Source organism: Fulmarus glacialis, unplaced genomic scaffold, assembly GCF_000690835.1.
Source record: "Fulmarus glacialis isolate BGI_N327 unplaced genomic scaffold, ASM69083v1 scaffold5294, whole genome shotgun sequence".
In the NCBI taxonomy this organism is placed as follows: Eukaryota; Metazoa; Chordata; class Aves; order Procellariiformes; family Procellariidae; genus Fulmarus; species Fulmarus glacialis.
The window spans coordinates 122,205-137,770 of NW_009210115.1; the positions used below are offsets into that span (position 1 = coordinate 122,205).

The 15,566-nt window shown below is 37.8% G+C and overlaps 1 protein-coding gene across 1 annotated transcript in view; it reads right to left on the minus strand.

Annotated features, from left to right (window-relative positions):
• Window positions 1-5,759: 5,759 nt before the first annotated feature.
• The window catches only part of TRDN (triadin), a 45,616-nt gene continuing 35,809 nt past the window's right edge, over window positions 5,760-15,566 (minus strand). The window contains exons 3-6 of the mRNA XM_009577079.1: window positions 11,451-11,510; window positions 10,192-10,308; window positions 10,016-10,075; window positions 5,760-6,022 (exon numbers count right to left, since the gene is read on the minus strand). Of these exons, the coding sequence (XP_009575374.1) occupies window positions 5,760-6,022; window positions 10,016-10,075; window positions 10,192-10,308; window positions 11,451-11,510 (500 nt within the window). The remainder of the gene's footprint in view (window positions 6,023-10,015; window positions 10,076-10,191; window positions 10,309-11,450; window positions 11,511-15,566) is intronic.

Genomic DNA, 15,566 nt, shown 5'->3' on the forward strand with positions numbered 1-15,566 from the left:
TCTTCCTGTCACTCTCTGAGAACAGGCCACACAAACTCTCTCCCTCCAAAATCCCAAGTTTGTTCATTTTCCCTCCACAAAAATCTGTGTCCTCCCTCTCCCCATTTTGAGAGTCTCTGTTTCTCAGCTACATCCTTAGGACTTCCCAGCTCTGACTGGACCTGGGCATGTCAAGAGAGGACCTAAGCCACAAGACAGAGATAGGAAAACACACCCGATTCAGAGAAGTACCTGTGGAGAGCTTCTTGAGCAAATAACAGACTAAACAAAGCTTGTAAGGCTTAGTGTGCCCTTAAATATTCTATCCTTGACTCTTTTCATAAATATCTTGGTTATCATTCCTAGGATTATGTCCTCTATAGTATGTCCTCTTACACTGGATTTCAGAAGGAAGAGTGTCCGTTAAATAAAGTCAGGGTAGATTGACTTAATATTATGAGACGATGCTCAGTCGTCATCAGTAGCTTTAGCTTCTTTTTTTGGCTAAGAATAGGTGTCTGTGTTAGAACAGATGAGCATGGAGATGTGGGAAGAGAGAAGATAAAGCACAGAAGTGACGGATCAGCTAAGATACTTTATATACTAAGAACAACAATGGCAGTTCTATTTTTGAAGCATTCTGGGGTTAAGGCTTGCTATTTGTGGGGAAAAAAAACAACAAGCTATTAACAATAAGCTCCTTCCTCTTGCATCTCAGCCAAAAAAAGCATTGAAAATTTTAGCAATTTCTATAGCCTTCCATTGACTCTACTTTTAACATAACCTTAATTTTAATTCATGCATTGTAGACAGAAAATTAAAAGCTTTAATAATACAGCCATTAGATCTTATGCTTTATTAAAACTATTTGCACACTCTTTGTTGCACTTGTGAGACCTTTCAACGATACAAAACACACTTTTAATACATAAAGGAGCAGAAACTCTCAGGGAAACAGAAGAATATTAGAACAGAGTTCAATGATGTAAGAAAGTACCTGGATAAAAATCCCCTTGCGCAAACATGTCAATCACATAGCGACAGAATGCATATTGATCTAACAGAGCAAAAAGGAAAAAAAGAGTAATAAAGAAAGTAAATTTAAAATGTTCCTATTTTACAGTGAAGATAAAGCTTGGCAGCGCAAAGACATATTTCAGGGATAGTCTTACTTACATGCTTGGGTTTTTTTCCTGGCCTTCAAGTAATTCACATGTTCAGAAAGAGGCAATTTATTGTCCAGATCTAACTCAAGCCTCCCGGCCAAGAACTTCAGAGCTACCAGTGCTCCAGAGCTGCCAGCTCTTCTTCTAGGCTGGCAGGGCATAGTGCGTGCCCCAGGCCAGCAGGGCGCAGCCTCGGTTTTGGCATACGTCCTGACCCCATGCACAAGTACTGTGCAAACTGCTGCCTGGCCGCAGGTCCCAAAGACTTCTTTTTATCCTTGAGGATCAATTTAAATATTCGCAGCCAGGCGATAGAAAAATTCAATAAAGTTTTATGTCACAGTATTTTGTTAATATTGTTTTAACAGTATAATCAATATGTACATTTAGTGAATGGGAACATAAAGAGAACTCTGTGTACTTACGCTCCTGTAGCAATGAGATTTTCCACAGGATTTTATCGTTTCACTACAGAATTATTTTCCAGACACAAATCTTTACAAATATATACATGTATATATTAAATCTGGAGATATATATATTAAAACTATGCTATACAGAAATTAAGGCTTCTGAATCTAAATGAAACTCTCATTTCAGAAATGTTGATTGTCTGTTGATTTCTCCTATACATAAGCAGAGTTGAAGACCTTAATAAAAATTTCTAATGATAAGAATGGTGAAGAAGTTACCAGTTGTAACTGAGTGCAAAAGAATTGCAATATTATTGCTGGATTCTTCAGTTGGCCAGAAGAAAGCACATTGCCCCACTGGGCTCTAAGGGACATTAGCTTTGAAAGTTAATGTTGATGACTAAATGCCAACTCTGGTTAGCTGAGTTAGTTCTCAACTGTCCTTGAGTTAAGCATATTCATCCGTCTGTCCTAGACTGTTCTAGCACAGTTCCTAGGCTACAGAAACTACATCTCTTCCTCTCTCCACCTCCTGTTGCACCTCTCTCCTACTCACCTACAAAGCCACTTACTTTCTCTTTGCCAACTTCAAAACAAAATTATGCAGACTTCGGAATACTTAAAATTTTAAAAATGACATAACTGTTATATTTAAATGCAAAATGTCATTCCCAAGTACGTAGCACTCATTGTAGTATTTGCTTTCTTACATAGTTCACTGGAGCATCAGTATTAGTTGATGCTGAAGATTTTATGTAATTGCTGCTCTGTTATGTTGACTGCCATAGAAGTCCTTGGGTGGAGGACTGCAGCTTTCAAGTCATGATTTCCTATGCGGTTGTAGAAATTAGGAAAGGGTTTACAAGCTCACCAAATATCCAATTGTTTCTACTAGTTGATAGGAGCCCATGCAGCTATTTCACTGAGACAGCGAGTGTAATACTAGTCAGTATTGTAGAACCTGGGGCAAACCTTTCAGGATGTACACAGGGCTGTGGCTATAAGCATTGCTTTTAAAACCTTTAATGACTATTCATAATAGTTTCTACTTTCATATTTAGGAATTCAAATTTATCATTCTGGCTGGCTCCAGCTTTGGATTCCATCCTTAAGGAATCTAAAGAATTTGGCTGCAATATCTGCCCCAAGCCTATGTGCTAATTTTCTGAAAAAAGTAGCAGCGTATGTCTGAGAAAACAAGTATGTACAAATCTGTGCTCTCGGTAAGCCCATCTAAAGCCACTGAAATCATCAAAGTGTTTGCACTGACTTCAACGCACTTGCAAATAGGGCCTCAGGGAATATTGATAAATAAAATGGACCAATGCCAATTCTTTAGCCCAGAAAGCAAATGCCAGGGCACAGCTCTTGCCCACAAAGCTGAGTTTTCCTTACCCTTCTTTTGCCAAAACAAGCTGCCTTCATCCATGCTGCCCATTGGGAAGAGCCCCTACTGTTTTGGGGCACTATAAAAAAGACTGCTAGATGGCATGGGACAAAACTATGTTGGGCACATAAGCTGTATGGACAATCACAGGACAGAGCACAAGCCTGTGTTGGTTCTATTTAGGTTATGACATAGACATAGCCTGAGGGCCTAGCAGCTCACACCATTTCATTGATATTAAACTAATAAATTTTTTAAACATAGTAATATAGACCAGGATTAAAACAGACTGTGGGTGTTTGGGTTGTTTTTTTTCTGTTTGTTTTGTTGTTGGCGGGGGGGGGACAGGTTGAGTGTGTGTTTTCATTTGTTTGTTAGTTTTGGTTTTTTTTGGTGGAAATGTAATTTGAATAAACTTAAAAAAAAAAAGCCTTAGTCTTGACTGTACCTGAGAAGAAAGATTTTGTATTAATCTTCTCCTCACAGGATATCTTTAGTAACTCAACCCCTGAAAACCGGGATTTATAAAAAAAATTGAAGGCAGAATGTTAAACTCTGTATAACAAAAATAGCATTTCTACTATAAAACATAAGGTGCACTCTAACATCCCACTGAAGTTCATGGGAATTCTGCCAATCAGCAAAGATTGAAATCTAAGGAATTTTAAATGAATATGATTTTCCAAATATCTCTTCATGGCTAAAAATTCGTTTTAGTTTAAACTCTCTTATTAACAAGATAATTTCACACTATAGTTTTCACGTTATAACTCTGTAATAGTGGCACAAATATTAATTTGAGTACTAATAAATCACATCAAACTTTGGGACTGATTCTTATTGATAAAAACGGTTATAGATATTTCTGTCATTGAACCTCATGTGATTTACCCCAGAAGATGACCTATCGTTTTTAATATTAATTTGAGTCGGAAATGATGCAACAGCAGGGAAATCATAACAAATCTGTGATTACTGTTTTTTTTTTTTACATTGTTGCAGAAAAGCTGGCAGAACTACTCCCTTGAGCAAGGAAAAGTAAGGATTGCAGGATCAGGAAATCTTGGCAAAACTACATTGACTTCAAAATTATGTTCACCTTGGGTCACAGTGGGACTGAAATACAGAACTGAATTTTCTGAGAGTACCCAGCTGGGCAGCAGTGGTGGAAAAAGGAAGGACAAATGCAGAAAAGGCAGCTTTCACTGAACGTGTGTAGCCCTATCTCCAGTGATAAGGGCAGCTGAAGAGGCTCCTTCCTTCCTCCACTCCAGCTGCTCATTCCCACTTTCACCCGCCACGGTTCAGTGCACAGTCACTGGGGTCACACTCTAAAGGAGATTTACAAAGTGACCTGTTAATGTTTGATGTTAAGATGGATCGTTTTGCTAATATTTATGAGTTAAAGGGGGGAAAAAACCCCACAAAAACCAAACCAACAAACAAAAAACCACCACCACTCTCTATTGCTGTCTGTAATCTTTGACCCCTACTTACTTAAAATATTTTGCTGTCAGGGAGTAAAGTGCCTCATCTGCACACCATTGCTTTTTGAGAGCCTTGTCCTGAACAGTATGGAGTGGATCCCACTGTGCACTGCTCTGTCAGAGCAAACAAAAACTGAAAGAGATTTGCACCTCCCAAGAGGAGCTCAACAATTTGCTGAACTTTCCCCTTGGTCACAGCAATCAGCATGAAAGATGCTGCTTTGATTTCATGCCTCAAAGGCTCCAGTATTTCAAGTAAAAACCAAAATTAACAAGAATACAAATAAATGCTAAAAAATACTGGTTCAGCACACTATGCATGTCAGAAAGGGGGCTATGTCTCAAAATCTCTCCTTTCAGATTTCTAGAAACATATAATTTAGGCAACTCCTAAGGGGTCCAGAGCTGATGGCTATGAAATTCTGAGAGAATCTGCCCGGGCAGATTCAGATATCCAGGCAGGGATGGCTGCTCTGATGCTCAGGCATAACGATTTATCTGTGGTTATCGGCTGAAAGGATCAGATAGGTGCGCCACGCAACGCTGAGCTGCCTCTATTAATGTCAGAATAATCCTGTGCCTGCAGTGTGGCAATATGTACAGAGAGCCAGGTCCTGCCTCCTTCATTCATACAAAATTGTACCTAATGCCATGGAGAACCACAGGGAAATCAGGGAACCAGTCAGTGCAACTTGGGAGTGGAAGAACCCAGGCTAACTCTGACAACGAGGAACGTATAGTTGACACCTGCGTTTGGCATTGATGCATGTCGATTCTTTGTTTTGTCACTTAATTTCTTACTTTCCCAGGGCGGCATTTCTTTCCTTTTTAGGAGAAATTCGGAAGCTGATCACACCAAATTACATCAGGCAGGTATATCACTATGTCATACAATACCTGACAACATGACAATGCCTCATATAATCTGATGTAATACAAATTATTACATTCCCTTTCCTCTGCTGCTACTTTCCTTGTTGTTAGGGAGGACATATGCAGATGTAGAAGCAAAACATAATTCCCAACAGGTCATTGGACAGCCTGTATTTTCCAAAATAACTTTACTAGCAATACACTACATAAGATGCTACTGAGCAAATCCATGAAGACTCCAGCCTATCTGAAGATAAATTGGTCCTTGTTAAAGAAGGATTTAAACTAAAACGAATCTTTAGCCATGACAAACAGTTAGAACATTCTGGTTATTTAGATTAAACTTATTTTATTCTCAATAGTCTCCTTCTAGAGGTCTGAGATTCATCTGGAATTTATTTGTACTGCACTTTTGTTTTTCATGTGTGGACTTTGGTCCTTGCCAGCTTTAACTTCATTGTCTCTGCTTCTTCCCTACTACCTTTTTAAGATCTTCGTCTGTTTCCTCCTGGTTTTGTTTACCTTTCTTTTCCGATTTAGTTACAGTCTGAAGAGCTTTCTCCTCCTTAATTTTCGGTTTGGCTTTTATTAGCCCAACTTCTGTTGTTTTAGTCTCTGCCTGCTTGACCTTCTCAGTCGTCTTTGCTTCTCCTTTTCCATCCTTCACTTCCTTTTTAACTTTTGCTTCCACGTTAGTGTTCTTTATTTTCTTCTCCTCTGCAGGTAATAAAGAACAATCTTTCAGTGTCATTCTTGCCCCCCAGAATAATACTCAGTACCATTTATTTTATCTTGTGCTACTACTAATGAGTTTTTCTTCATCATTAACACCTTGCTCAGATCTGATGAAAGCTATAATCCCCCCAAACCAGACAGACTTAGACGGAAATATGAGATGCAAATATGTCTTGTCTTCAGTCTTGTACCGAGTATTTGACTGATACCAAGCATAGTAGGCTCTAGCAAATAATAGTCAATGTTTCTAAGGACAATATGCTAGCTTTTATGGTATAAACTAGGGAGACAAATGTTGGTCATGAAGCAAACAAATATGGAAGGTACTTCCAGACTAAATCTGAGTAACTTTAGAATTCAGAGATCAGAGCTAAACTCTGTTGTAAGCTGTAAAAGTAGTTGATTTAAAGTGTGGCTATTTGTAAGGGTCACTTTTATGCACCGGTTCCAGGTCTCTGCCCAAGAAGTCTTGAGTTCTTGAGTCTTTTTCTACAACAATTCCACAAGCTGAAAGACTAGTCTGAGACAGGCCAATTCATGATGTGCCCTGCAGCAGAGTGAGAAGGCTTCCAAGCAGAATTACTGAATTGCAAATATCAGTGGCTGAAGGTACACAGAGGCTGGTGAGACCAGGACTATTCCTTCTGCTCGTATGTACCAACAGCTTTTTCTCATCTGAGACATGGATGGTGACAATATGTGTGTTTCTAGTTAAAAATTCATTTAAAATGCCACGGAATATGGTTTAAAGTAATCTGTTTAGTGTGATGTTCACACTTCTGTTTTCTTTGTAGCTCTAAAGGTCTCCATCCTTGAGGCAAAACTTGAATGCTACAAAATCCATGTCTTCTGTAAGGCACTGGACTTGTATTTCCATTAAGCCACTGGGCTGACTAGACTGATTTTATCAATATGTAAACTGAATAGTTCTACCCATTCTAAAATAGAATACAGATATTTATATAAGGGCAATTCCTACTTACTAACAAAGCCACAGCATGACCAAATATTGCTGGCTAGTGAAGAAAGTATTTCCTTAACTAGTTATAGTGAAAATGTATATGTCAGATCACTTACAGATAGGCCTACTTCTTTTTCAGGGAAATGGTGGTTCATACCTTTAATTCTCATCTTTGAAATTTCAACAGGTTTTAAAAGGGATCATGCATAGAACTAACCCTTGGATGTTCTAGAGACATTTTAATTTGAATTATATTTTAATTTCATTATAGTGTCATGTAGCTGATTTTTCATACACATATTCTCTGCTCCAATAAAATAAAGTTCATGGATTTAATGAAAATTCTGGTAAAAAATGTAGTATAAATAAATAAATAACTACCTTTGGGAGGAGGTTTCTTTTCAGCTCTTTCATGTCTTTCAGGCTTGTCTTTCTGAATTACTAGAAATGAGTACAATTGCATATTAGGAAAAAAAAAAACCCTCATAAATAATGACAAAATATTGCTAAAACACAACAACATCCCTGGAAGTTTCACAGTTCTTCATGATTCCTGTGTTTCAGTTTGCAAAATTCTTGCTTCTTTTTCACAGGTTCATGCACTGGGTAAAAAGCTTCAGAATATCTGTTGAGACTCAGCTAACCAGGAGACAAGGCAGTCACACAGATCTGAAGCGTTGTAGGGAATGTTTATACTGCATATTCCAGATGATACAAACTAGGTCTGCTCAAGCTCCGAGCAGACACAGGCTTGATCTTCTTGTGTTCCAGCCAACAAGAAGCCGTGTGACTACATTCGTCTTACAGAAAGGAAATTTTCTTAGCTTGGGCTCGCTGTCATACAAACACAGCCACAAGCCTGGTGCTCACTTCAGAGCCCAGCTCGAGTGAGTTCATGGCTGCACAGGATACACTGTGTAAACACACACTCTGCTGTGTCCCAGAAAGGCTGTAAAAATTTTATGCAGAGACTTCTATCTTTCCTCTCTTGGTTGCCATCCAGACTTATTGCCGGAACAAAACAGCCTTGAGAGTTAATGACACTTCTTTCAAGTGATAACTACATGATAGCAACATCCTCTCTAACTGAATTCCAGCCTGGAATTGCTGCCTAGATGAGCCATGATTGTTATTTAGGCTTGTTTTTCTTTTTTTTTAAGATAGCTGTGTCTTAGATGACATGTTTAAATAGCTTCGTATCACTGAAGCTTTCTGGAGCCTTTAACAGGGGCTGAAGAAGTACCCTAAGTCTTTTTATTGAGCGTAGAGAAAATCTCCTGACTGTGGGGGAAGTAGCCACCTGATTTTCAGTACGCTTGTTCCCTGCGGTTGGCCTGGACCTGAGCATCCTCACTTCCTAGGGACTGCAAGTGGTTGAAATGGCCCCTCGGCACTGCTGGTAGCTGATCCAGTTTAGAGCAGACCCCAGACAAAAGGGAGGTGAGCCTGGCACTGGACAGCTCAGCACACCGCCGGCATAAATGTGCCTTAGGAAGGGCTGAAGGCAATGAGTGCCCCAGCGCACTGAGTCCAACCACAGGGACTTGCATGGCATGGAAACTACTCAAGAGAGGGTAGCATGTCTGTATGTCATACTGCAGCAGCAAATCTCCCTAGCTACAAAGTGGCCAAATTCTTCACAAAATTTTCCAGCCAGTGACTGGAGTCATGGCTGCTATTAAACACATTAAAGCTCTAAGTGATTTGGTTAGCTCGGAGGAGATAAATGGGTAAACAGGCTGGCTGCTCATTAGGAATATCTCAGTGATCCTTGGAAGCTATTTGCATTTCAAATCTACACAGACACCGGGGGCATTTATTTTCTCTGGATTACTTCAGTGTGATTTTGCTGTATAAAAAAATCCTACACTTTCAAGTTATACAGTGAAAGTAGAAAAAATGACCAAATACCCCTTTTAAAGAGCAACTGGACAATGGCTACCTATCAAAGTCTTTTAAGGCTTTAAGTGTTCATTCCACTTTTTCTCTTTCTTCACTCCCACTTTCTGTTTTCACGTTTCTCCTTAGAATAAGGTTGAGTCCAATAAAGACTGATTTGTACATTTGAATCTATATTGTCTGAACGGATTCAAATTAAACCTGATTAATTCATGCATCTCATCATGAGATTAATCTGAATGCTATAACAGACTGATATTAAGATACATTGCATAGTATTTTTTCAAGGGTCAACTGAGTAAAAGTAAGAAGCGACAAAGACTGAAACCTAACTTCTTTACAGAAATATCTGGCTTCCAAAAAGCAATGCATGTAAAAAAAAAAAGAAAAATTCAGAGCAAAAACATTCAAATGCTAAGCAATAATAAATGTTAGTCTTGGCATAACAGGGCAAGCTGATTGGATTTTTAAATCCCCCTGTCCAAGTCATGGCTCAAGATGGAATTATCAGTCAAAAGAACACTGAAAATCACCTCTCATACACAATATTGCTTCAGAATATATATGATAATTAGTAGATATGTAAATCTTAACCAAAGCCACTTCTGCCATGGAGGACAGTACAAATCATGTACTGAAATGAAAATGTTATTGCAAAAAAATAAAGGCAAGAAAATGAAAATCTATTTTTGGATATGATGGAAGACCCAGATGGAGAGTTAGTAAACACTCTTGCATTAGGTCTGCACCAGATTGAAAACTGATACACAAGAGAAAGCCTTCTTTGCAGACAAATTACTGAATCCCATTGTGGAGGAAAAGACATCAAGGAATGCAAATATAATAGTCATAGGCTTATTTCTTTAGCTGCACAAGAATGATTCATAATTACCTCTGTGCATCAAAACAAGAAAACTGAGCAGGAAATACATGCTGAGCAAGACTTTACTAAGGGGCTGATCAAGACCTGCTCAAGCAAAAGTGAGAGCACCCAAAAAATGTAAAGCATGGACTAGAAGAGCTTTATACTTTAAATACTCATCTCCACACTCTCCCAAATTATATAAGCACTAAAAATCTAAAATTGTACAACATCTAATAATAATCCTCAGTACCTTTAGAAGATGCTTTCTTTTCATGTTTTTCTGGCTTTTCAGGTTTCTCTTTGTGAATAGCTAGAAATAAATAACATCATCATTAATGGTTATTAAAAAAGAGAAATGTCACATTTTAAGTGAGAAAAAGGACAAAAAAGACAAGAAACACAAGTAGGCACCATGGCTCTCCATACAAAAAACTAGAAAGATTGATTCAGCTGCCTGCTGCCTGCTGCTGATGCCAAAAGACATGATTCGAACTTTCAAAAACTTTTCTACCATCCCTGAGGTCTCTGCCGTCTCTGGCACAACTGCAATCCCATGAAAGAAGTTAGTTAAGAAAAGTCATGCTTATTTATGTTGTTTAATGGTTCATTTTGTTTGTTTTGTTTGTCGTTTACTATTTTATTTTGGTTTATTGTTATTTTTGAGCTTTCTAGTTTATTACTTTAGTTCGTTTCTGAAGGATTTTCTGAACTCCACATTACAACTAACAGTTTTTCCAGCTATGAATGATTAAACACTATAATTAATTACAAATCTAATTGCAATGGCATTATAACTAATGCTCTTTGGGGCTTTTTGTTTGCTTTTAATTTCCACTTTACAAATTGAAATAAACTACACTGTAGTGACTAGATTTCTGGCTCAGGTTTCAGAATACACCCGAGTTGTGCAATAGTCACTGAGTGGTGGGTAGTCTGGAATATTCTCCCACGTGGGCTCTGATTTGCTAATTTTTTGCGATTAATGTTTACACAGTAACTTGTCCATGGGTGTGCAGAACTGGTATCTGTATGTTTTCGTATCCCCTAAGGTGCCCTACAGGGACCAGGTGTGTGAAAACACTCAGCTGGCTATTTGACTCCAGCATATAAGTTTCTACTAAGAACACAAAAATGTATGCATGAGCATTGCTATGTACTCTCCAGTTTTGTGTTGGTGTTTCAAAGGAAAGTAAGAATTGTGGAAGATAAAGCAGTGCTAGATACCTATGTATTGCAAGCAACTACTTAAAGAATTAATCCTACTCTATTCAATGCCTATGCAGCAGCCCTACTCAGTATTGTTTTTAAGAAGTTTTTTTCACATGGCCTGCCTCATTCCCTTTGTTTACAGGTTGTCAGGTGTTTTTCCTTGATGACCATATTATCTTAGCAACCATACTTACTGTGAGTGTTGGAAATATTCAGGCATTACTGGGAGATTATACCAATCTAGAGTATAAAATATATCATCTCCCTTCCTCAGAAAAAAACAACAAATATGCAGAAGGAATACAAAATGCTACTCAGTCTGTATGTCTGCAAACCTTTATATGATCTCATGATTTTTATTCATAAAGTTCTAAAACATTTTTTCCAATCAAGGGGATGCATAAATGGAAATTGAGTAGACAATCAGTTCTGGGGTATCTCAAAATGTAAAATAAGTTCCGACATTAAATTATTACCTGCATGCCTTTCCTTTTTTTCAGGTTTTTCTTGTCTTTCCAGTTTGTCTTTATGTGTCACTAGGGAAGAAGAAATGTGTTCATATATATTAAAAAAAACAGTGGAAAAACTTAAGAATCAAAAATAATTCTACCAAGATAAGCCTTAGGAGACAAAATGGCAAACTGTGTTGCTCCTGAGCTATCCCCTGCATATCTGCACAGCGTACATCACGCTACACGGGTGTGAGCAGACAACTCTGGCTAACAAATTACTGCGTACCATCCAAACCATGGTAATATACCTCAGCTGTTTACTACGGTAACATCATCGCTTGCAATTGTCTGTCCATTCCTGAAGAGAGATTTTCAGAAAACTGTCAAGGACTAAGGCAGAGCTCACGGTAAACGCTGCTGCCTGCACTAGGAAGAGGACATCACCTGGGCCACTCCATACTCTGTCAGGCAGAGGCTCATAAAAACCCTGGCATCAATCCTGGAGCATAAGAGCATCACATGCACAAATGACACATCTGTCACTTGCCAGCTGGCTTGAAATGGATAACCAGTAATGGATACAGATAGCTAGTAATGGATACAGAGAGCTAGTAACGGACACTAGCTGAGATCCGTCCCCGGCAATGACGATCTCAGAGCTATAATTAGATGCCCAGCATGTGCAAAGTAAAAACTAACATTATGACAGGGGAAACAGTATTATGCTATCCACTCATTCATATAACGTCTCCCGTTCACTTTTCTTAGGATTTTACACAATAATTTTCCAGACAATGGGAAATAAGCTTGTGGATTTTGGAGGACTTCAGAAAAATCAGCAGTGAAACTGCAAGCTAGCTTTAACTGTAACACCTGTGGAGATTTCATCCCCGTTTAGTAAAACTTCCTTTGTCAAACATGAGAAAATAAGGAAGTTCTTTTACAGTACCGTGAATTCCATATCTAACTGGAAGCAAAAGAAGGGTAGGGAATATTCACGCTTTCACATTTTTTTAGCAATATAGTGATGAAATACATGAGAATGAGTTCCTGACATAGCTGACTGAGTCACTTCTGATTGAGACACTTCTAATTATTCTCTGTGTCATTAGATAACTTTCCTAAACTTCATCACAGAAGGTGATTAAAAATTAGAATAGGATGTTATTTACTCTGTTATCTAAATCTTGAAGAAGGAATGTATTTAAAGTAAAAAATAAACAGTTAAAGTACAGGGATGCCATGAAACTTTGGAGTCTTCCAGTCACACTACAATGAAATGGGCCTTAGAAAGACACGTATCCATAGCCATAGTTTTAAAATATAATGTACAGTCTGAAATCAATGTTTCTTAATACTGTGAATACAGAGAATCTCTATACACAGTAGTGTTTTAGTAGCAATTGTAGCAATAGTTCACTAAAAACTAAGTAATACATTCACTTTAAGATAAAATACATTTAGGTAGACAGAATATTAGTGGGAGTTACGAAAAGTTAAGGCAGTATAATAATTCTTATTCTTAATCATTGGCTATCTGAGATTGGTTGGAATCATTTTTTCCTGTTCTAAGAAACTTTTAAAACATTAAATATTGTTCTCCTATCAAATCAAATTGAAAAGTTTCCCAAGTTTTCAAAAAAATAACAGGAGAAGTCTTAACGACACATTCATGTTTTAATATGGGACACTGTAGTCTTTGCTCTGTCATTTTTCCAAATCTCAGAAAAAATTTCTCTTGTTATCACCATGCCATTTTCTGGTAATAAATATTCATTCTAACAGAAACCTGAACTTATGTGCCTGCCATTAACCTCTAGAGTCAGTCTTGCTAACTCAATGTATTTTGAATTATTTACAGTAGAAAAGCTCCAATCAGAGACCATTAGAAAGACCTAGTTAAGCACAGATTTCAGGAAGGTGCATGTTCACTTGGGTTGTGAGACTTGTATTCTTGGTCTGAAATAAACCAGCCGTGGCTGGATATTGGGTCTTCCCTTTTTTGGGTTATTTATTATGACCACTGGCCTATTTTCTCTTTCAGAATGGGTTTCTTCCTCCAGCCTGAGACTTCATTAATCACATTTTTATGTAAAGGACATGTTCACAGGAGGCTTAAAGTGTTTTGACAAGTAGGTATCTTCCAACAAAATTCCATTTTGCCAAAAAATCCCTCACAAGAGACAAACTAGATAGTGGCTCTTGGAGCCCAGAGCTAACTGATGAGTCGTGGGTGGAGAGGAAGCAGTATCCTGATTCTGAATCCTACAACAGGCGGATCTGTAATTTGTTGTTGGCATACACCAACAGCAAATTAGCAAATCCTCTCTAACGCCCTCTCCCCAACGTCTCTGAAATGAGTCTGGGGAAATTTTTTTTCTAACGCAGGTCTCTGAAGCAGAATGCCCTGTATATTATAATTTACTCATTATGTTTTGCTCAGAAGTATTCCCAAAGACAAATATTATGCTTGGATTTTTTCAAGAAGAATAAAAAAGGCACCTATTTATGCTCTGGGCATCATTTACATAAGTTAATAATACAGTAAAAACTTACTCATTAAGCTCTGAATATAATTTTAGCCTTTCTGCAGAGCGATGAATTCAAAGTGCTTTTAAAAGCCTCATTCTCCTTCCAGCTGGCTTTCACAACACCTCCTCGATCCTTAAACATAATTGGGATTTACAAGAAGGGTCTAAAAGTCAATAGATTAGACTGTTTTGAACCACTGGGAAAAAGACAAAGAACATCAAATGCTGAATACATACCCTTTAGGGGTTCCTTCCTCTCAATCTTTTCTTGTTTTTCTCTGTGAATTACTAGAAATAATAAGAAAACCCCACAATAAATCTGGAGGTATTATGTACACTTATTATTTCACCGAAGTGATCAAGGAAAAATATTTGTAAATTCAAACAATGGATTTTAGTTCTGAGTCACAGGTACTAGATGATGTATAGACCTTCTTAATGTCAATATTTAATTCCAGGTCCAAGACAAATATTTTTCCTTGAATAAGCCTTCAGATGTTAGACCATATTTTTGCAAAATAAGTGATTGTTCAGCAACCTTAATCTAATCTGTGTATTCTCTTCTGGTCCCATTACACAAGCACCCTGACTCTAAGATTTCGGACCGAGGAAATTATTTTCAGTCCTTGACAGCATTGGTTTCTATTCTTAACAAAAACCAGCTAGCATATTACTTTCCATGCTCTTTTTTCTTTATTTTTAGCTGTTACTTCAGCCACGGGATGGATTAACAAGAAAACATCTCTTTTAATCAGAGCATAACTTCAGGAAGAGCAGCTGTTCAAACCACAACCAACTACACGACCTGCTAGATGCAGGCAAACATGAATCCTTATGGACTCTATCGCCCACCCAACTTTCAGACCCTGTTTCTGGACATGGTTGTATTCCATATCCTAATGATTTAGATAGACAAAAACATTCCTTGTCAACCTCTATCACCAAAAGACTAGCTTTTTGCAATTTCAGGGAAAAAATATTTTCTTTGCAATACTCACGTTTCTGTCAACAAGTAAAGCACAGAAAATACAACTCTGATTAGAAGACAACTGTGAGCTTTATAAACAAGCACAGTAATGTTTTTGCATACATTCATTTCAGCAGCTTTGCAGCAAATATCATTTCACAGAGGTGCAAGCATTTTTTTGTTGGTTAAGTATTTCCTCCTTATAAAATAGGTTTATGTCTTTAAGAAAAATCATTCCAAACGTTCAGTAATTTCATTATGTCTCACGTGTTCGCACTATCTAAATACATTTCCAGTCATAACAGGTAAATTATTGTTGATAACAATTAGCAGTCCAGTGGAAAGAGATTGAAGGGAGATTTTTCAAAATGGAATGTGGACAGCCAATTTACACTAAAAAACAGGCTGTGAAGAATGCAGCAGCACCAGCAATGTATTATTGAATGAACTACAGACTGTAACTCATTCAATTGCTTTAGGACATCTAGTAGCATACCAAGGAAAAGCAGTCTCCTCTCTCCCTATACCAAGTAGAACTTAGACTGAGTATTTTTGTGGAAACTGTAGCATGCTTTCACATCTTACATTTGCATTAGCAGGTGCTAGCTCTGTGCAAAACACTTCGAGCCAGCGGGTTGTCAG